The sequence below is a fragment of the Cryptomeria japonica genome, chromosome 8 (assembly GCF_030272615.1).
Source record: "Cryptomeria japonica chromosome 8, Sugi_1.0, whole genome shotgun sequence".
Lineage (NCBI taxonomy): Eukaryota > Viridiplantae > Streptophyta > Pinopsida > Cupressales > Cupressaceae > Cryptomeria > Cryptomeria japonica.
This window is the reverse complement of record NC_081412.1, coordinates 102923972-102945043: the sequence shown is the minus strand read 5'-3', so window position 1 is coordinate 102945043 and position 21072 is coordinate 102923972. Positions and strand designations below refer to the sequence as shown.

The 21072-nt window shown below is 39.9% G+C and overlaps 1 protein-coding gene across 1 annotated transcript in view; it reads right to left on the bottom strand.

Moving 5' to 3' along the window:
- Positions 1-406: 406 nt before the first annotated feature.
- LOC131062461 (allantoate deiminase 2) overlaps positions 407-21072 on the bottom strand; it is a 163474-nt gene continuing 142808 nt past the window's right edge. The window contains exons 10-12 of the mRNA XM_057996124.2: positions 1558-1683; positions 1248-1421; positions 407-1171 (exon numbers count right to left, since the gene is read on the bottom strand). Coding sequence (XP_057852107.2) covers positions 1052-1171; positions 1248-1421; positions 1558-1683 — 420 coding nt within the window. The 3' untranslated portion in view covers positions 407-1051. The remainder of the gene's footprint in view (positions 1172-1247; positions 1422-1557; positions 1684-21072) is intronic.

The window sequence follows — 21072 nt, the reverse complement described above, 5'->3', positions numbered from 1 at the left end:
TGCTGCATGTTTGAGATCTTGCAAAACATACTCCTCGAAGTAAGCTAAGCGCCATTTTTCCTGTCCTTTATATAATGCTAAATTTTATAGTAAGCTAAGCACCATTTTTCCTATCCTTACATATCATGCATCATCTGACTTGGACAGCACTAAGCACGATTTGATAGTAATGTCTGCCGAAAAGTTTTCCAATTATAATAAAATTTACTGCCTTGATATTTATTTTAGGATGTAGCTAGTGAATATTTCTGTTTTCATGAAATAAGAGAAAAGAATCTTGACAGTTCTGAATGATACTTGTGGGAGTAGAAAGCATAATCAATTTAATATTTCTAATTACTTTCCGATTCATCACAGTATACTTTTATAAAAATGCATATAGAGCATAGAAAATGCACGGCAATGCTGGAGAAAGATGGATTTGATTGATTCATGTCATTTCCAATACACAGAAGTAGCACGGCACATTCTACATGTTCTTTGAAGTAACATAAACTTTCAGTATCACTGACCACTACTAGATCTGTGTCGGCATGACACAATCATTGAGTATATATAACAATTTATTAGCATGTGAAATTGAATCGTAGATGAGGAAATGTTGATAAGATTTTGTTAAGAAATCTACCACTTTGGCAAAAGAGAGCTCTTGAACCTTAGTTCAGTGAGTTAAATTTCTCTATCATTGGAGAATTTTCAGAATTGCAATCCCACCTAGTGAGAGACTAGGTCAGATCTTATTAACCAATTGCTCTGCTTCATATATCAATAGATACACAATTAGAGCCTGCTTTTAAGTTATTATGTAGCAGTGGAGATCAAGTTTGATTTTAACTCATACATAATTGTTCCTTTACCTGCCTAACACTGTACATAAAATGTCTCCGTAGTTGCAAGAACTGTAATATAATGTAATTGTCATAACCATGATACAGATCTATTTTCTTGCAGAAAGGCCAGAAAAAGAGACTTGCTGCTCAAAACATCTTCTAGAACATACTCTGCTGGACACTGTTACATGGTGCAATAAAATTATATCCATGAAACATATTTACATTTCTTGTACAAAAGCCAAAAGCGAGAGACTTGCTGCCCAAATATCGTCTTCGAGAACATGCTCTGCAGGAGAATGGCTTATTCCTCCAGTGCAACGAACAAATAACATCCCAACCTGATGAATTGTATGGTTATATACACAAGAAATTGCACATATTAAAAATATTCAAAGTGTTAATAATATAGCATACCTTGGTTAGATGTGAAAGTGCCATTGCATCATGTCCTGCTCCACTCATCAACATAGGAACATCATCTGATGCCTTGCATGTCTGTAGAAGAGGTAAGTTTTGCATAGCTATCCTTGCGGCATTGTGCAATCGAAAATTCATGTCACTGTGGCAGTCCACTACACTTGCATCATTCTGGATTAAAATATACAAAATCAGAAGCATACTTATGCTCTCTTTCAAGAAAATGACAGTTCTAAAAATAAGAAAATTAATAGAAATGGTTTGCCCCTTCAAGCATATCTGACAGAAAATAGATTTAAAAACAGACCTTCCTTTCAATAGAGCATGAAAGAGATCGCTTATCACATATTTCATATAATTTGTCTTTAAACTCAGAAATGATAAATTCCCGTAGAGCATCCACTCTTGCACGAATATCAACTGTAAATGTCACCTGCAGGAACAAGAACAAATGACTGATAGTGTCAGTCCCTCAACATCTATAGATCTGCTTCATTTTAAAAATTTAAAATTAATAATGCCCCACAAGAAGCAAACAACACATCCTTTCTTCAAGTTTGAAGTTAGATCCATTAATATATGTGAACTCCTTTAAATTGAATACATCATAAAAATGATCCGCTTTATACCTAGAGGGGCAAAATTATCTGGCACAACTATCAATTGTAATAAAGACTTCAACACAATTAGATGCCAACAATATGGAAACAAAAATGATAATTTTCTTGGGGAAAGAAGCCAAAAAAAAAGGATTGTAGATACAAAAGTGGGAAGCTTAAAATCTCCAAGCAACTTTGTGATTAAACCGAGATAACAAGATGTCACTGCTCTCAAAAAGTCTTGTTTGTGATCTGATAAGATTATTGCAGCTTTGTGATTAGATCAAGAAATAGTTTAGGACAAGACTGACACTAGGGGGACACAAAACGAACGTAAGCCATAGAGTGGGATTTTAGTAGTGAAATCATCAAACAACCTTAAGAAACAAAGTGCTATGTAGCTGGTTTTACACTGTCCAACTCCACTAGAGAATATGAAAACTTGTACTCATCCACTAGTCTTACAAATTTTTATTCCAACAAAAGAGGAATCCACATTTCAGTATAATATTCTTTAGCATATACAATTTTTTAAGTGTAGATCCATAAAATTGGAGATGTTGAGCTCATAGTGCTGAGACTTGGACTCAGCAAAATCTTGGCAAGTTGTTTTCTGACTCAAATTCAGACTCAGTAGAAAAACTCAGCCAAAAATCAGCATTTACAGAAATATATATACATATATATAGATATACATACATATATAGATATGTACACGCACACATATATGTGTGCGTATGTATGTATATATATGTATATACATACATTTATATATGTACACATATATGTATGTATATATACATACATACATATATGTGTGCATATATATATATGTATGTATATACATATATAAATACATATACATTCTTACACACACATATGTGTGTGTATGTATGTATGTATACATACATATATGTGTGCATATATATATATGTATGTACACACACACACATACATACATACATACATACATATGTACATATACATACACACAAACACACGCATACTTTTTTGAAAATTTCATGTTGATTTCATCTAGGAGGATCTACGAATAAATATATTGTAATGAACCTTTGCTGTACCTTCCTCGCCTTCCTGATAATTAGGGCCTGATCTATCCACCTAAGGTTGGATTTAGGGCCACAAAAAGATTTACGGTTTCCTGCAACATTTAGATATTTCATTTTATATGTCAGCAGTAATATTAGATCAGTGGCATAGTTATTGCAGCACAAAATACATACACGACCCATTCTAGATTTTGAGGACTTTCCAGGTTGGCTGGGCTACCCATCCAAACCCATCCTGTCTCTTAGGGCTAATAGGGCCACTTGAGGATGGGCCCAACATACCCCTGGCTTGCACTCATTATCTTGAATGTACTAACAAACAAAGGATATCAGGAAGATAATAAATGCCTATAGAAAACATAGATTCATGACTATATTACTTGGTTAACATTTATCAATTATATATAAATTTGTAGGTATTAATTCATTATATTTGTCCCTAGTTGCAGAAACATGACTATCATTAATTAGTATTCTTTTTCTTTACTTATTAGTTGTGTCTGAGAATGAATGAATTATTTGTATCCTCCTGTTTGTCACTAAAGTGTATTTTGATGCAACATACTAAATCTGATATTGCAGGTTACCTATCTGGCGTGAAGATTAAGTTCATTTTACCCTTTTGTACATTATAGATGTGCTTAGTTCATTTGGCAAGACATTTTTAGGCATGGAACCGATTTAGCAATTAATCTGGGCCACTAGTTAAATTTTATTCATTACTGTTATATGAGGAATGAAGCAGATTTAATACAACTTGCACAGAGACATACTTCATCATTTTGACATTTAAGTGGATTGGCCTGGGGACGTACCAGCCTGCTGGCGATGGGGAGGGATGCTTACTAGGCACTGGTTCTTCATCGCTGGGAAGAACTAGCGACTAGCCCTTTCACATCGTTTGCTGACTGATGCATTCCCAGGGCAGTCCTCATGGTTGTCTAGGCATCATAAATTATGAAAACTGAAATAAATATTATTACTGAGTAACGAAGTTACCTGTTGGACGCTTCTCCTTGCCCTTCTCTCCTTGTCACCTCCTCTCCTGTGTTTCCTTGGGGTGCAGGTTTATACCTCTTTGAAACCATGCGATCCCCCTTGAAACATGGCGTCTATTCCGGAGCTGGCTTGGGAATGGACGCGTCCTTTCATCACTTCCACTAGTTAAGATAAAACGTATTTTAAGCAGTAAAAATAATTTATGTATTGAGAATATATACATTTATGTACATGTATTGTTTAATGTTTCTAATCATTGCATGTTGTCTACACGGGAATATGACATATATTGCCAAGACCATTCTCATGGCTTGCAGTAACTATAGTAACACTTCCATGGTCTATGGTATACTAGAGAACCTCCCAAATGCTCGAGATAACACAAAGATCATCCAGCCATCTTCTGCTAATGTTGCACAAAATACAGTAGTAACATAGCACTTTACACAACTTTGGGCTCAGCAGTAACCACACTTCAACCAAACCTTCTACAATTTTTACCATGGCTTCAATAGGGTGTTGGATCTAGCACGGTAGCACCCTTGAGGCCAAACCACAAAGGCTAATTCACATCGCACATCACCACACTATTATGAGCATCACACTTTGGGCATTGGATAGTGTAGTCATTGCAATAATCGAAGAGGCACCCCTAAAGCTCAACTATGCTAGGTCATCCAGCAACACATCATGCAAGTACCAACCACATCACTTAGCCATCAGGAGAAGATGAGCTCATGTATATATATATATATATATAGGCAAATTATAGGATAGTAATCATACATCTTTTTCAAGAGTATGTCATGTACAGGAGGAAGTGGTAAATAAAAATACATTTACCATTTCAGTTCTGTATCTGTCAATTCCTTTGCACTACACTCACACAGCATCCACACAAGCACATAACTTCACCTAGATCCTCATCTAGAGAGTTGTCCACCACATTTCAAACTAGGCCCTGTATTGGTAGCATCAGAGTAATTCATCTTCACCTTGCATGACCTATCAATTGCGATTGAAGTGTCTAAGTCTTGGCATTAAACCTCGAGAACCATCAGACTACCTACCAAGCTGTCTCAACATGGCCAAACCAATTCAAGAGGAGAGTTCCATTGATTTCGCCGTTAGGTAAAGCTTTTGGTGGTAGAGTCCACCTACGTTTCAAGTAACCTAAATGTTCTTGTGTTTGAGTGCAATATGAATGCAAATGTGGTAGATAACTGGTTAGATCAACTAGAATCCTATTTCTCTTGAATAATTTTTCTGATGAAAAAAAGATCAAGATTGCACTTTTGAAGTTCTCTTCACCCACTGCGAAGTGGTGGCAAGCTCAAGCACTTTGAAAGGAAGACCAAAAAAGAGAAAAATCTAAGCCTACTTGGGAAAATTTTGTGGAAGCCTTCAAGGATGAATACGATCATGAAGATTCTATGATGATCACCACATGCAGTAGTCACAACTCAGGCAAATTAATAACTAGTGTAATAGCCTTCATGATTATTTTTAGCAAATAAGTTTAAGGTTTAATTATTTTAGTCAAATCTAGCTAAACGGAAAATTTTCCTTAACAATTCATACAAAACATTGATTACCTAGATTATGAATCAGGCCCACAAATGGTGGATCAATTGTATACTTATATTAAATATTTCTAAAATCCAATGCAAATGTTGCTACAACAACAACCCTAAACTAAAATATAATGTTTACCATTTATCTTAAATGAGGCACGATTGCATTACAGCACACTGTAATAACATAAATTACTATACTCGAACACATGACAAAAACAATTTATATAAATTCAATCAAATTGACATCTCTGACCATGAAGATCGCTCACAACCTTCGAGTGAGATCATCCTACCAGGCCAAAGCATTTTTATCCTCCGACTCATGAAACCAAAGGGTTTCTATCTTCTGTTTTCCTGCAATATGAGAGCTTTTGATCTGATAGCTCAAACACAAGTGCTCAAAGCAATATTCTGCAAGGGTTTTTGGTGTAGACAATTCATGATCCCTGAATGAATGTGTCCACCTTTGAAATCCTTGAAAGCAACGGTAGATATGAGATACTACCCAGAATAATAAGTAAGATCTATGTAAGGACAAGGGTTGCTAAGTTGCAACAACCACATCAAAGAGAGCACCAACGTCCCACCACTGGTGCCACAAGTACATGTGAAATTGTGTCCATACTATTCAAAATTTATTTTTGGGTGGGAAAAATTCATTATGGAGTGGTTGCTGCTTCAAAACTAGCCAAAATGGTGCTTTGTGCCGTGTAACAAGATAGTTAATGTAAGGGGTCAAGAAGTTAAGAGTGTCGAAGATCAAGAGCATCATAAAAAGGGTAACTAGACAAGGGAAGGTCCAAAACACCAACAATGATAAGAGAGAGAGGAGAACAAGGTTTTCAAGCTCAGAGTGACAAGGGAATGGTACTTGGGGAAGCAAAAGCTTGAAACTCTAATGTATAAAGAAACCTAAGGCAAAATAGTCAAGCTTTTAAACAAAAAAGGCATGCTAAGAGGGTAAACTCTAAAAGTCCAACAACTTGTGTACACTTTGGAGCTTGAACAAAAAACCCTCCACACTTGGAATACTTTCGGTCTATGAGGTTGGCACTATCAAGCTTAGCCCACCAAAAATGGGAAATGGCTTTTGGGACCATAAACATGTATTTATTGAAAGGGGGACTTCACAAGTCCACCCTTTCCAAAAGCGCTTGTCCTCAAGCAATGCAAATTAGGATGCTCCAAAATCTCTAATCCTTCTCAACAACTAGGTTCTTCCAATGAACCAATTATTTTTTTATATTTCTTCCCCTCAGATTTTTTACCCTAACATCTATCACTTCTTTAGGTACCAAAATCAACTTGTCTCATCATCCAAGGGTTGCAGGTCTATAAAAGGCATGATATGTTGACAATATCTTTTTTAAAACAAGGGACATAAAAAACATTATGGAGCCAGTTATTCTTTATAAGGTCCAACACATAGGCCACTTCGCATATTTTCATCACAATTTTTAGGGTCATAGAACCTTGGCTTGAGTTTTTCAACTCCACTTATTTTGAGAGAGCATTGTCTATAAGGCTACAATCTCGATTAAAACATGTTCTCCACCTCAAAACATCTCTCTGTATAGTTTTGGTCTGCATAAAATTTTTGTTGATGTTGAGTTTTTTGTAAATGATTTATGAGTGACCTCAAGATTTCTTGGCTTTGATACCAAGTCACCAACTTGGTATTCTATTGTCTATCACTAATAGATCAACAAAATTTAGTGCATCATATCCATATAATATTTTGAAATGAGACATACCAATGGACATATGATATGATATATGATAGCAGTACTCTCCCAGGTGCTACCACTCAACCCATGCTAACTATTGGTTTGAAACATAGTTCCCAAGTTACCTGTTGTGACCTTTTCACACATCGCCCCATTGCAAATGGGGACCCCCTCTTTTCCTGCTTTCTGCGTTGGTTAGGTTAGGGTTTTGGCAGCTTAGTGGGCAATTTTGATCATGCCTATTGCATTTAGGGTTTTTTTTGAAGTTATAGGATCAAGCACGTAAGGTTGAGATTTTAAATGATCCTAATTTTGTCTAAGTGTAGACCTTTTGAGCGTTAACGCGTTTTTGAACATCTACGTTGGTGATTTTAAAGTGCTAAGGTATTTTAAGACCTTTTGGAGTTATTTTCTCGCTCCTAGGAAGTTATCCAGTTGATTTTGCACTTTATCCCGATAGGTTTCCTTTTGTTTCGCTCAATTTTTTGATGAATTTGCCGAAGTCCAAATGAGTTTTATTGAGTTTTGAAGTTTCCTAGTGATTTTGAGTGGAAAAATCATCATTTTCCGGATGAAAAACCATATTATAAGGGTTCAAAGGTCAAAATTCCACACTAGAGGTGCTTTTCCCCTCATATTCCTAACTACCCATGATTTTCCCCCACTCAAAATCCAAACTGGACATGGATTTCCCTTGGAATCCAAACATGCCCCATTTTTCCACCATTGAGAATCCATACTGGGGTCAATTTTCCCTCAGGATGGTTAATTTTGACTAAGTGTTGGGATTTTTTCCTAACTGCCTTCGTTTTTCCACTAGGAGTATGGATAAGGTTGCGGATGACATTTGTGATGATTCCTAACATGGATAGATTTTCCATTAGGACCCTTTTGTGACGAGATTTTGTGGATTTTATGCGGATATTCATTCCAAACCCTAGGCGATTTTCCACTGAGAGTGATTTTGATAATTTTGTGTCCAGATGAATGTCAGACTAGGGTAGATTTTCCCCCAGGGGCATTTTTGTGCTAAGTGATGAAGTTTTAATTGGAATTTTCATTCTAGACTCAAATCGATTTTCCCTTGGACCCATTTTGTGCAAGTTGATGACATTTTGATAGTGATTTTTACCCTACTTGGATCGATTTTAATGATTTTTGTTGGGATTTTTATCCCAAGTTAAATCAATTTCCCCCAATTGGTCATTTTTTATTCAAATTTTAAATTTTTTTAATAAAGTGACCCACATTTAATTGTTTTTAATAAAAGCAACGATTATTTAAAAATAAAAAACAATTAATAAATGATTTGCAATGAGCATTTAATGATTTTACCTTCTAGAAGCAAATCGATTTTTTGCTAGGCAAGTATAAGAACAAATTTTTATCCCAGATTGCTTGTGTGGTGAAAGTTGATGGTGAAAGCAAGTTTAAAAGGAGAGATCACAGCATTATTTTATTATTATATTTGCAAAGTGTATGCTTGCAAAGGCGATTTTTCCCTCCAGCTGGCAATTTTTGGTGAAGTGTCAAGTTGACACACTGGGTTGAAGATTGTTTTGTTCTCCATTTTTCTTCATTTCCAGCCCAAGGCGATTTTCATTTGCTGCCATTGGAGTGTGTTTGCCACAGATTTTTCAGACTTAGACGTTTTTTTGTGAAGGTGGCGATTTTCTTGAGGAGGGCGATTTTGTGTTTGGGAGGTTATACCTCCAATTTTTAGTGATATTCCTCCTTGGTATGTGCCGCCATTGTTGCAAGCTTGCTGGTTGATGTTCTTAGACCTGAAACACATCATTATTTCAGACTTGTGTGACCTCATTGCTGGCTGGAAGTTCGATTTTTCATACATATACTTTGTTCCCAGCCCATTTGTGCCTAAGGTGATTTTGTCTAAAGGCTGATTGGAGGCATTTTCAGTCAATTTTCGGAGCTCTTTTCAGTTGTTACAAGTCTGAAAACTCCATTGTAGGCGGCTGTCCTCAGAATTCTTCATTTCCAGCCACCTACCCACTTAGGCGATTTTGCTTGGAGCTCATTCCTTTGTCATTTTTTGATCATTTTCAGGGATTTTCACTACTTTGCAAGGTGTTGGTAAGTCTGAAGCAACTAATTTTCAGATTTGTCCTCAGAAAATTTTATTTTTACCAGCCATACTTACATTCGTAGATGTGATTGCTTTCATCATTGAGGTTGATTTTCATCAAGTTTGTGCACATTTGGGTGATTGCAACATGTTCTTAGAGATTAATTTGTGAAGCTGTAGGTTGTCTTTAGATTTGTTGGCAGCCATTGTTGACTTCGGAAGGTGCCTTCAGACATAGTTTTGTGTGAAAACACAACCTTTCACACCTTTCCTTAGTCATTGTTGATCCGGTATACTCCTTTGCACTCTAATTTGAACATAATTTCTAAGGAGGTGTTTTCAGACTTTGGTCTGAAAATTATTGATTTTAATAAATTTATGAAGGTTTTATACCCTAACCTTGTCACATTTTAGCATTCAATTGTTGAAATCTATTGAGAATGTGGATTATTTTTCTGATTTCCATACTCAAATTAGTCTAAATCATTAGGAAATCAGAATTTTTGTCAGGAATATTTTCCTAAGTTCTAACTTCTAGCTTCGTACAGGTACGATGTCGAAGTCCGGACTCAAGGAAAGGAGAGAACAACAGAAGATAGTTGAGACTGCATTCTATCCAGAATCCAAGATGTCGTCCAGATGGAAGGTTATAGAGACGAACATGCATTTCCTGAACATGAACCAGATGCAATAGCGTATGTTCGGAATTGGAAGCCGGATTCCTTCCTCGGCCTATGTGAACATTATGAAGAGTGGCATTTATCAGGCCGTTGGATTTCCGCAATTCATACAGTGCAGTGAGCTTATCCTGGAATGTGCACGATGTTATGATCCTCGCTCCCGAATGATCAAGCTTCCTAAGGGTGCTATCATTGCCTACCTTGCTGAGGATATGATTGCTGAAGTGTTTGGAATTCCACAAGGAGCGGACATGAAAGATATAACTAGGGATGAATATGAAGACCGATATAAGAAGAAGATGGATGCATGCAAGACCGTAGTAAACAAGGAGTGGATGATCGAGCCTAGGACTCATCATTCCAAGGCTCCCAAGACACTCATGTGCACAAACTTCAAAGAGGAATATAGTGATTTAGTATTCTTGCTTAACCGAGTGATGGGGATGCTGCAGGGTACAATATACGATGGATGGATGTTCTATTTCATCTAGGATTGTCTAGAAGGAACATTGATAAATTGGTCTAGAATCATAAGTGACAATCTGAACTTTCAGCTGAGGAATGTGGAGCAGTCTAGGTCATTCGCCATGACTTCCTATTTGGTGTACCTGCTTGCATGATTTGTTACATACAAGGGATTGATATGCAGAGGTGAAGTCCGGAATGGACAAGCACAATTCATGTGTTATGAGTGTTATCCACAGCTGAACATGTATCAAATTGAAGATTATAAGAGAGTGAATGATGTATTCACAATGTACATAACGCGAATGTTGCAAGGTGGAGTCCACAGGAGGTTGTCCAAGGAGGCAACGGATCTGATAGAGAAATATGGATTGTGGTATATATAGTTTCCCACTTTCACATACCTTACGATTCATGGATTTCAATCCAAACCCTACAAGCTTCCTAGGTATCCTTCTGACAGAGTGATCTTGTTGGAAGTGGTGAGACAGCTTCTGGAGTTTGATTCTATCCAGAAGGAAAAGCACAGAACGGGCATGTCATTTCCTATTTCAGTTGGGAAGACATTGGAGGTTTGCCAGTCCACCTTAGCAGCTAGCACAACAAGTGAGGAACTTGCATTCTATCGATTTGCAGCATACAAGAGAAGAGAAAGGTTTGATCCAGATAAGAAAGTTGGAAGGATCAAGGGAGAAAAGTTCATCCACAAGGTAGATATAGAAGATTATTGGGCCAACCTGATGGACGAGCAAGCAGTAAAGAGAAGAATGTGGTCCAGGATGTCAGTGGATTTGATGAGGAAGTGTGGACTTTTCCTCATTCCTGACCAAGTGTTAGATGATAGGGATCATACGCATCCACAATATGAAAATGAAATGAAGAAGGCGATTCTATTGCCTAATTGGTCAGAATCAGAAGACATAGATTTGAATGTATTGATGAGAGAGGTCTTGAGTTTCTCTCGAGCATGGGTGGATATTCAGATGAACAAGTTAGTTGATATGGATGTCACCTTCACTTATGAAAAGATGAAACAAGAGGAATCCTCTTTCGAAGATGATCAGAGGACTATCAGTGATATCAGGATTCATGCGAATGAGGAGAGTCAAGCTCCCAAGAGAAGAAAGAACACACCAGAAGAAGTCAACACTAGAGGGAAGAAGAAGCAAAAGACTATCATTCCTTCGCCTACCATTCCTTCACCACACCTCAGTGTCTCATCAATCCAGGAAGTTGAGGTGCTAGAACAAAACAAGGGGGCTGAGCAATGTTCCAACACAGTGTTACTACCAGAGAATATTCAGGATTTACATGCCACAGTGACATCTGCTCCACCTAATGAGGATGATGATCAGCCGGGATCCCCTATTGTCCTTTCGGAGGTTAGTTTGGGAAAGAATGTATGTGATTTGACCAAGAATAATCCTGCTGATGATGATGATGTTATCTTGGGATTGAGAGAGCTTGATCGAGAGATGTGTCTCGATGATGGTATGGAGATGGCCGCTATTCCTAATTGGCTAATGAAGAGCATGGAGAAAAGTAAGAAAATGATAGAGGCACAACCTATTGATGATATTGATGACTACTTAGCTAGGAACAATAAGGAGCCAGAGCCTAAGAGAGCTGAGATTTTGTCACACATAGCTAGAGATGAGACATGAATGCGGATTGTGTAGGTGGTTGTTCCTATTGCAGGTGTGATGGCAGACATTGCTACTCCCATGGATTTCCAGATCACTTCAGTTGCCCTAGGCCGTACTACAAGAGAGCAGGAATTTTAGGAGGTTGGTGATAAACTTAGGGCAATCAATGCAAGATTGGATAGAGAAATTGAAGAAAAGGAGAAGTACAAAGAAGATAATATCAGACTTAGAGAGTACATTGTAGGGATAAGGCGTGAGAATCCCACCCTAATTTCCCCTATTACAATTGATCGTTGACTACATTCACATTATGAGGCAGTGAGATATACTCTCTTGGAAGTGGAGAAATGGATTGAAAATACAAAGAGGCAGGCAGATGATTTCCTTACTCAGTTTGTCAAGACATTTGATAGGACAACAGGACTCATATTCAAAATACAATATTTGGAGGGAGTTTGGGAAGAATTCAGACATATTCAGGAGAAGAGTATTCCACACCTCAGAGCTTTGAAGGAGGTGTTGTCACAAAAGCTCGCACCCTTGCTGAGCGAACGACTCAGCAACTTTGTGAAACATGGAAACAACCCCAAAGTGTGGGACCTTGCGCAAAGGGGTTGAATCTCTGGAGAAGGTCGGCTTCCTTCTCAATCCAAGTGCAAGTGTTGAACCAACTCAACACTCCAAATCTTACTTCTAAACCTATCCTAACAGCTTGTAGAGGAAAAGGGAAGAGAGAAATGCATAAAAAAAAAGGAGGTGATGCACCAAGAAGAGATTGTTTCTCTCCCTACCCGCAATGACACAAAGAATCAACTGAAACACTCGGGAGATGCACAAACTTTAGTTGTATGAGTGACCCCAATGCATGTATGGAGGTTAGAATTCGCTGAATGTCAAGAGGGGAGAAGGTTTCCCACAAGTCACACTCAGAAATGAATTTAACACAACATATATGAGAGAAGAACCACAAAACATACACCTATGATGAAGGTAAGGAAACATACACAACATACATAAGTTGAAAGAAGGCAAGAATGGTGATTTCAATTAATTATAAGGCCAATGGCCAACTTACAATTGCAAAATACAGAATAATACAAGAGAAGTGAGAGAGCATAGAATAGCTCAAGCCAACAGGGAGAGAACCCTTTACAATGAGGCTTAACAACCTTTATATAAAAAAATGGTTACAAGAGTGATCATGACCCCTATATGTCAGTCTGGGAGTGCAAGGAAGTGCATGCACTTGACTTCTGTACATGCAAGCAACCTAGCCATACCGTGAAAAGGCAACCTTGAGAAGGGTGGATTGACTGACCTTCCAAAGTCAGAGTATGCAAACATGGCATAAGTCACTACAACAAGCAGGGGTCCGTACCTCTCTTGATGGAAATCCTGCCAAAAACAATAAATGCACCCCTGTGGCTCCACCAAAGAAGGTGCACAAGTCACAAAAGTCGTCAGAGCATTTAAAGCTTTGAGTGTTGATCACGCCATCCGGAAGTGTTGCCAGTCGGAAAGAAGTTCGGGGACTTCGGAAACTCGGGCTCCTGAAGTGGGGAAGACAAGGAAAGAACTTCGGAACCTCGAGGTTCCAGAGTTCCAGAGAACTGAAAAAAGGGGCTAAGGAAGGAACCTCAGGGTTCAGGGAAAGAAGAGAACTTCGGAACCTCGGGGTTCCGGAGTTCCAAAGAAAGAAAGGAAGAAAGGCTAGGAGGGAACTTTGGAACCTCGAGGTTCCGAAGTTCCGGGGTTCTGAGAAGGAGGCAAAGGAAAAGGTGGAACTTAGCAAAAGAACTTCGGAACCTCAAGGTTCTGGAGTTCCGGGGAACAAATGAGGAGGGGGGAAAGAAAGGGAGGAACTTCGGAACCTGGGGGTTCTGGGGTTCCGGGAAGGAGAAAGGAGAGGCGGCAAAGGGAAGGAACTTCGGAACCTCGGGGTTTCGGAGTTCTGAGGAAGGAAGAAAACGAAAAAGGGAACTTCGGAACCTCGGAGCTCCGGAGTTCCGGGGAATGAAGAAAAGGCCAAGGGAGGAACTTCCTCCGGGCAAGGCAACACCTCACACTTCATGATTCTTCTGCTCTCTCCTTGATCAACTGGGGCAGCGCTAGTCCATGGATCGTATCTCTGATCAATTCTTACTGATGGACCAAGGGTGTCATAAAATGACAACAGAAGGTTCCTAGGTCCATATTGGTTAGGGAGAATGTTGTGCACAGTGGAGATAGATACGATTTCCATGGTTGGTATTGTTCATTAGCCATGAAGAAATCAACTTATGAGAGCACACAACTGAGTTGTACAGAGATGGAAGGATCAATTCATGATATTCAGTTGAAGATCCTTGCCTCAATTGAGAAGTTATTGGGGGTTGATGTCAGTGAGGTTAGTGGTTTACACCTAGCAAAATTAAGAGACAAAATGAAATTTATGTATTTTAATCAGTTGGACTCTTTGAAGAAGAGTCATATAGATGATTTGGTCTCTTTGTTGATTCATGTTCATAGTTTGCAGAAGCTTATGCCAAATTGGGAGAACACTTTGGATGCTTACTCGGATGCATTGGACGTGATTGATTTATAGAAAGATACCTTACCCAACATTTCCATGGAGGAATCAAATTCTGTATTGTCTAGATTCTTGCAGTATGCTAGGAGAGAGAGAGAGAGATGTAGAGAGGAATCTTCTAGAAGATTCTCTATTTGATGACTAGGTGTCTTTCTATTGGGCCATATGTTGGTGGTACCATTTTTTATGTAAAGCCTAATTAGGGCAATTCTAGGGTTTTGTTGGCATTATCTTGGCCCTTGATTTAGTTTTCATCTTGGCCATCCATTTTGTATGAGACTCTATATATACCTCATTGCCTATCATTTGTAAGAGAGTTTTTGTAGAATTGTTGGTATATGCTGCAGCTATTTGAATATAAATCATTGTTCGACTTGATGGTGATATTGTCTTTCAAGTGTTGTTTTGCATTCAAGGTTCTCAATTCCTCTAAGTTAGATTATAACTTTAGATTAGAATTTGTTTTCATGTTTGTTAGATTGAACGAAAGAATTGTTGAGTATATTTGTGTGGAATCCTTAATCCATACCACTAGCCTCTTGCTGATTGTAAGTGCATCGTGCGTGGTTAACTGGAAATTTATGCAAGCTTAACTTCAATTGTTATGCATCCATTGATATGAATCAACTTGGGTAGTGTTGATGTTTGATGGTAATAGTTTGAAAATCTATGAAATATACCTTAGATGATTGCACTAAGCACGTGTCAAGATGTGTTCGATGTGATGGTGAGACCTTGCCTAGTTTAATTCCACTAAATTTGTTCATCATTTCCTACATTCCTAGGCTTAGAATAGATTTCCTAAACCCTATTCCTTTTTGCCATTTTTTAATAAGTCTTGAGTCTAGAACTACATTGCAATATCTCAAGTTGTCAGCACACCCATTCCATATCCATGATAAGAGAAATTAATTCGAACATTAGTGTAAGTCCCCAAGTGAAAACAACAATTCACATCAACCATTGAGTTACCCACTCTACAAGACCTTACTGTAGAAACTGTTGTCATTTTATGACACCCTTCGTCCATTAGTAAGAAACGATCAGAGATACGATCCATGGACCAGCGCTGCCCTAGTTGATCAAAGAGAAAGCAGAATAATCATAAAGTGTGAGGTGTTGCTTTGCTTGAAAGAAGTTCCTCCATTAGCCTTTTCTTCCTTCCCTGGAACTCCAGAACCCCGAGGTTCCGAAGTTTCTTCTCTTTGCCTTCTCTCGCTTTCCAAAGTTCCTTCTCTTTGCCTTTTCTCGCTTTGCCTTCTCTGGAACTCTGAAACCCCGAGGTTCCGAAGTTCCCTCTTCGTTTTCTTCTTACTCCGGAACCTTGAGGTTCCGAAGTTCCTTCCCTTTGCTACCTCTCCTTTCTTTTCCCGAAACTTCGGAAACTCGAGTTTTTGAAGTTTCCCCCTTTCTTTCCCCTCTTCTTCTATTCTCTGGAACTCCAGAACCCTGAGGTTTTGAAGTTCCTTTCTCTTCTTTTTCCCTTTACCGGAACTCCAAAACCTTGAGGTTTTGAAGTTCCTTTCCCTTGCCTTCTCCGGAACCCCGAGGTTCCGAGGTTCCCTCCTAGCCTTTCTTCCTTCCTTTCTTCGGAACTCCGGAACCCCGAGGTTTCGAAGTTCTCTTCCTTTGCTTCCCTTCTTCCTTCCTGGAACTCCGGAACCCGAAGGTTCCAAAAGTCCTTCCTTAGCCCTTTTTTTAGTTCCCCGGAACCTTGAGATTTTGAAGTTCTTTCCTTGTCTTCCCCATTTTGGTGACCCAGGTCTCCGAAGTTTCCCCAACTTCGGTGACCCAGGTCCCCGAAGTTTTCTAAACTTCTTTCCGGCTAGCAACACTTCCGGATGGCGTGATCGACACTCAAGGCTTTAAATGCTCCGATGACTTTTGTGACTTGTGCACCTTCTTTTGTGGAGCCATAGGGGTGCATTTAATGTTTTTGGCAAGATTTCCATCAAGAGAGGTACGGGGCCATGCTTGTTGTGGTGACTTATGTCATGTCTATATGCTCTGACTTTGGAAGGTCAGTCAATCCACCCTTCTCAGGGTTGTCTTTTCAGAGTATGGCTAGGTTGCTTGCATGTACAGAAGTCAACTGCATGCACTTCCCTGGACTCCTAGACTGACATACAGGGGTCATGATCACTCTTGTAACCAATTTTCTATATAAAGGTTGTTAAGCCTCATTGTAAAGGGTTCTCTCCCTGCTGCCTTGAGCTTTCCTATGCTCTTTCTCTTCTCTTGAAGACTTGTAATTTTTTTGCATTTTTGCAATTGTAAGTTTGGCCTTTGGCCTTTGAATGAATTGAAATTACATTCTTGCCTTCCTTCAACTTATATATGTCGTGTATGTTTTCTTACCTTCATCATAGGTGTATGTTTTGTGGCTCTTCTCTCATTTATGTTGTGTTAACTTATTTTTGAGCATGATTCGTGGTAGACCTTCTCCCCTCTTGGCATTCAACGAATTCTAACCTCCATACATGCATTGGGGTCACCTCATAAAACTAAAGTTTGTGCATCTCTTGGGTTTTTCAGTTGATTATTTGTGTCATTTCGGGTAGGGAGAGGAACAATCTCTTCTTGGTGCATCACCTCCTTTTATTTCAAGCAATTCTCTCTTCCCTTTACCTCTACAAGTTGTTAGGATAGGCTTAGGAGTAAAGTTTTGAAGTGTTGAGTTGGTTCAACACCTGCACCTGGATTGAGAAGGAAGTCGGCCTTCTCCGGAGATTCAATCCCTTGTGCAAGGTCCCACACTTTGGGGTTGTTTTCATGTTTCACAAGGTTGCTGCGTTGATAGCTCAGCAAGGGTAAGAGCTTTTGTGATAACAGTTTTTGGCACGCCCGGTGGAACACAATTTCGACATACATGCTGAGGACTCAGTGTTGATTCTTAGTGTCTCAGTCTTTAAGGTAGTCACCTTTGAAGCACTTGGCGACTCTACTCAAAGTCCAGTTCTTGTTCATACGAAGTTCCTAACTCTGGGACCCCACAACCTCCATGTTCCCAAGTCACCAACCCCGGAACTCCGGAATCCCCAAGTTCTAAAGTTCGCAAGTCCAGATCCCCGGAACCCCCAGGTTCCGAAGTCATGCAGTCCTAAGCCCAAGCCAACTTAAGGTTCGGTGTGTTCTTCAGTTCATCAAGCCTTTGGAGGCAACATCTTTCAAGCACTTGGAAACTCTGCAATCATTTGGTGGATCTGTGGTATGTTATTAGTCTCTAGTTGAGAGGGTGCGTCTGCTCTTTTAAACATTTTGTTAAAAAAGCTCCATCTCTTTCAAATGCTTTAAAATGAGTTCATATCATTGGTGTAACTTCTATTCACCCTCATTCTATGAGAATGCCAACCATTTTTCCCCTCCTTACCAACAGGGCTGAACTAGGACTGCTCCTAGTTTCATGCCAAATAACTTCACTTCAGCAGCAGGTGGGTACTTTCCTAATGCTTGCCAACCACCCACCCCTACTCAACCGTCTTGGCAGCCCAACCAGTCCCAAGATGATGAAAGAAGGCAAATTGCAGAAATCAAAAGTGTGTTGCTTGATTTCACCAAGCAGCTGGAGGAGTTGAAGAGACAATAGGAGTGGGATTTACAATAGAATCAACTTGCTTATCAGGCTCAGCTTCAGCAACAACAGATGGGAGCCCAAAGACAACATAAGGAGTTCCTTGCAAGGCAACTTGCCTCTGCTAGGAAGAAAGAAATTGAGCAACTAACAGCCATAGAGATGCGACTTATACAGGAGGAGGTTTCTACCCCTAGGGTTCCTAAGTTTGAAATCCTAAGCTTTAGGTAGGGGAGACATCCCAAACCTTCAACTTCCCCCCCTAGTTTTAAAGTTCCAAGTTTCAAGGGAGCTCCAGTTGTTATACAAGAGCCTTCTCCTCAATGCCTTTTGCAAAACACCCCACCACCTAGGCCCTTTCCTGATGTTATCTCCCTTTTTAAGGGCAGACCTGTTGTATGGAGGACGGATGGTTCCCATCCTCATCATGACGAAGGGGTTCAATCAGCCATTGAGGAGTCTTCATATGCTCTAAAGGAAGAGGAATCGGCAATGCTGCAGGAGGATATTGAGAACAATCATTTGCAGCAGCAGGTCATTGAACATGAGGAGCGTGAAGGTAAAGAGGAGGACACTATCCTCTCATTTGACAATCTTCCTTTCTTTATTGATCATGAGGAGAAGGATATGTCTACACCTCCCCTGGTGGTAGCTCTAGAGCAGCAGGCTAGTGTTGAGGAAGGCATAGGGGGTAATGGTTTTGCTGTAGATTGCATGGCGGATGGATCGTGCTATGAACCTGAGGTTGTTGCATTATGTTGCCTGGAGAAGGAAACAAAAACAAAGAGACAATCTGAAGATTTTAGATCTTCTTGTGAGGTGTCTCATAAACCTGAGATTTGTGCTGATGAGTTGGATATCAACACATGTGATTATGATGTATGTTGGTTCTCCCCTGTCCCTGAAAGTGATGGTGTTGAATATGAGGTCTTCATTCAAGGTGAAGATGTTTCTTTTGGCATTAGGGATGATGTGTCTGAGTTTGAATGTTTCACTTGGGACCAACATGCCAAGTTTGATGACGTTGAACAACAACATGTTGGTCATGCCGACAGTCTTTTGGTTGCTCAACTTGATAGTATACCCGAGCTTCAAAGTTTCCAATTTGATGTGTCTGAAGAGCCCCCTTGTGTTGGCCAAGACAAAGATATGGTATACTTTTCATCACCATGTGAGTTCAGGTCCATATCTTTTGGTTTCAACTAACGCCAAGAGGAGGTCGTCTATTGTGGAAAAAATGATGCCCCCTTGTATAAAAGAGATGCCTTCTCTTTTGCAGGGAGTAGTTCTTTTGATGCTAGCCGACTCCTAAAAAACTCCCCCTTGCTACTATGTGTATGCTTCATGCATCCCCGGAAGTCTGAGGTGGCTATTTTCTATGGCTTCCCTATGGTGGCAAGGTAAATGGTGAAGTGTTCATTTACCACATGAGTAGTATGTGTGATCTAATGCATGCATACAAGAGGTTTCAATCATTGCAGCTAGATGGTGAATGTAACAATGGTATGAGGGGGATCAACTCCTTCAAAAGGTTCCTCTTTGACAAAGGAAAAAGCATCAGTTGCCTCTTATTGTAACAATGTAAATATTAGTTAGGTTTCTTCTTTTCCAAGAAGTGCACGAGCACAGGGTGTTCCCCTTCAGAATGGCTGATCTTGATCCTTTGCAGGTTACAAAGGAGAGAGTTTTCTTTTTTTCTTGTAGTTGTGACTCTGCACCCAATGGATTACACAGGCTACTGATCTATATGCTTAGCAGGCAAGCATCTCGTAGAGGTCGCCAAAAATGTTGTCATTTTATGACACCCTTGGTCCATCAGTAAGAACTGATCAGAGATACAATCCATGGACCAGCGCTGCCCTAGTTGATCAAGGAGAAAGTAGAAGAATCATGAAGTGTGAGGTGTTGCCTTGCCCGAAGGAAATTCCTCCCTTAGTCTTTTCTTCCTTCCCCGGAATTCTGGAACCCCGAGGTTCCAAAGTTCTTTCTCTTTGCCTTCTCTCACTTTTCCTTCTCCGAAACTCTAGAACCCCAAGGTTCTAAAGTTCCTTCTTCGTTTTCCTCTTTCTCTGGAACTCCAGAACCCCGAGGTTCCGAAGTTCCTTCCCTTTGCTGCCTCTCCTTTCTTTTCCTGGAACTTCGGAAACATGAGTTTCCGAAGTTCCCCCCTTTCTTTCCCCTCCTCTTTTGTTCCCCGGAACTCTGGAACCTCGAGGTTCCGAAGTTCCTTTCTCTTCTTCTTCCCTTTCCCGGAACTCCGGAACCTCGAGGTTTGAAGTTCCTTTCCCTTGCCTTCTTCGCCCTGAAACCGCGAGGTTCCGAAGTTCCCTCCTAGCCTTTCTTCCTTCCTTTCTCTGGAACTCCGGAACCCCAAGGTTCCGAAGTTCTCTTCCTTTGCTTCCCTTCTTCCTTCCCAAAACTCCGGAACCCTGAGGTTCCAAAGTTCCTTCCTTAGCCCTTTTTTCAGTTCCCCGAAACCCCGAGGTTTTGAAGTTCCCTGCTGCTCTCCTTTCTCCTTCCAAGAACCCCAAGGTTTCGAAGTTCTTTCCTTGTCTTCCCCACTCCAGTGACCCAAGTCTCTGAAGTTTCCCCAACTTTGGTGACCCAGGTCCCCGAAGTTTTCTAAACTTCTTTCCGGCTGCCAACACTTCTGGATGGCATGATTGACACTCAAGGCTTTAAATGCTCCAATGACTTTTGTGACTTGTGAACATCCTTTTGTGGAGCCACAGGGGTGCATTTAATGTTTTTGGCAAGATTTCCACTAGGAGAGGTACGAGGCCATGCTTGTTGTGGTGACTTATGTCATGTCTGCATGCTCTGACTTTGGAAG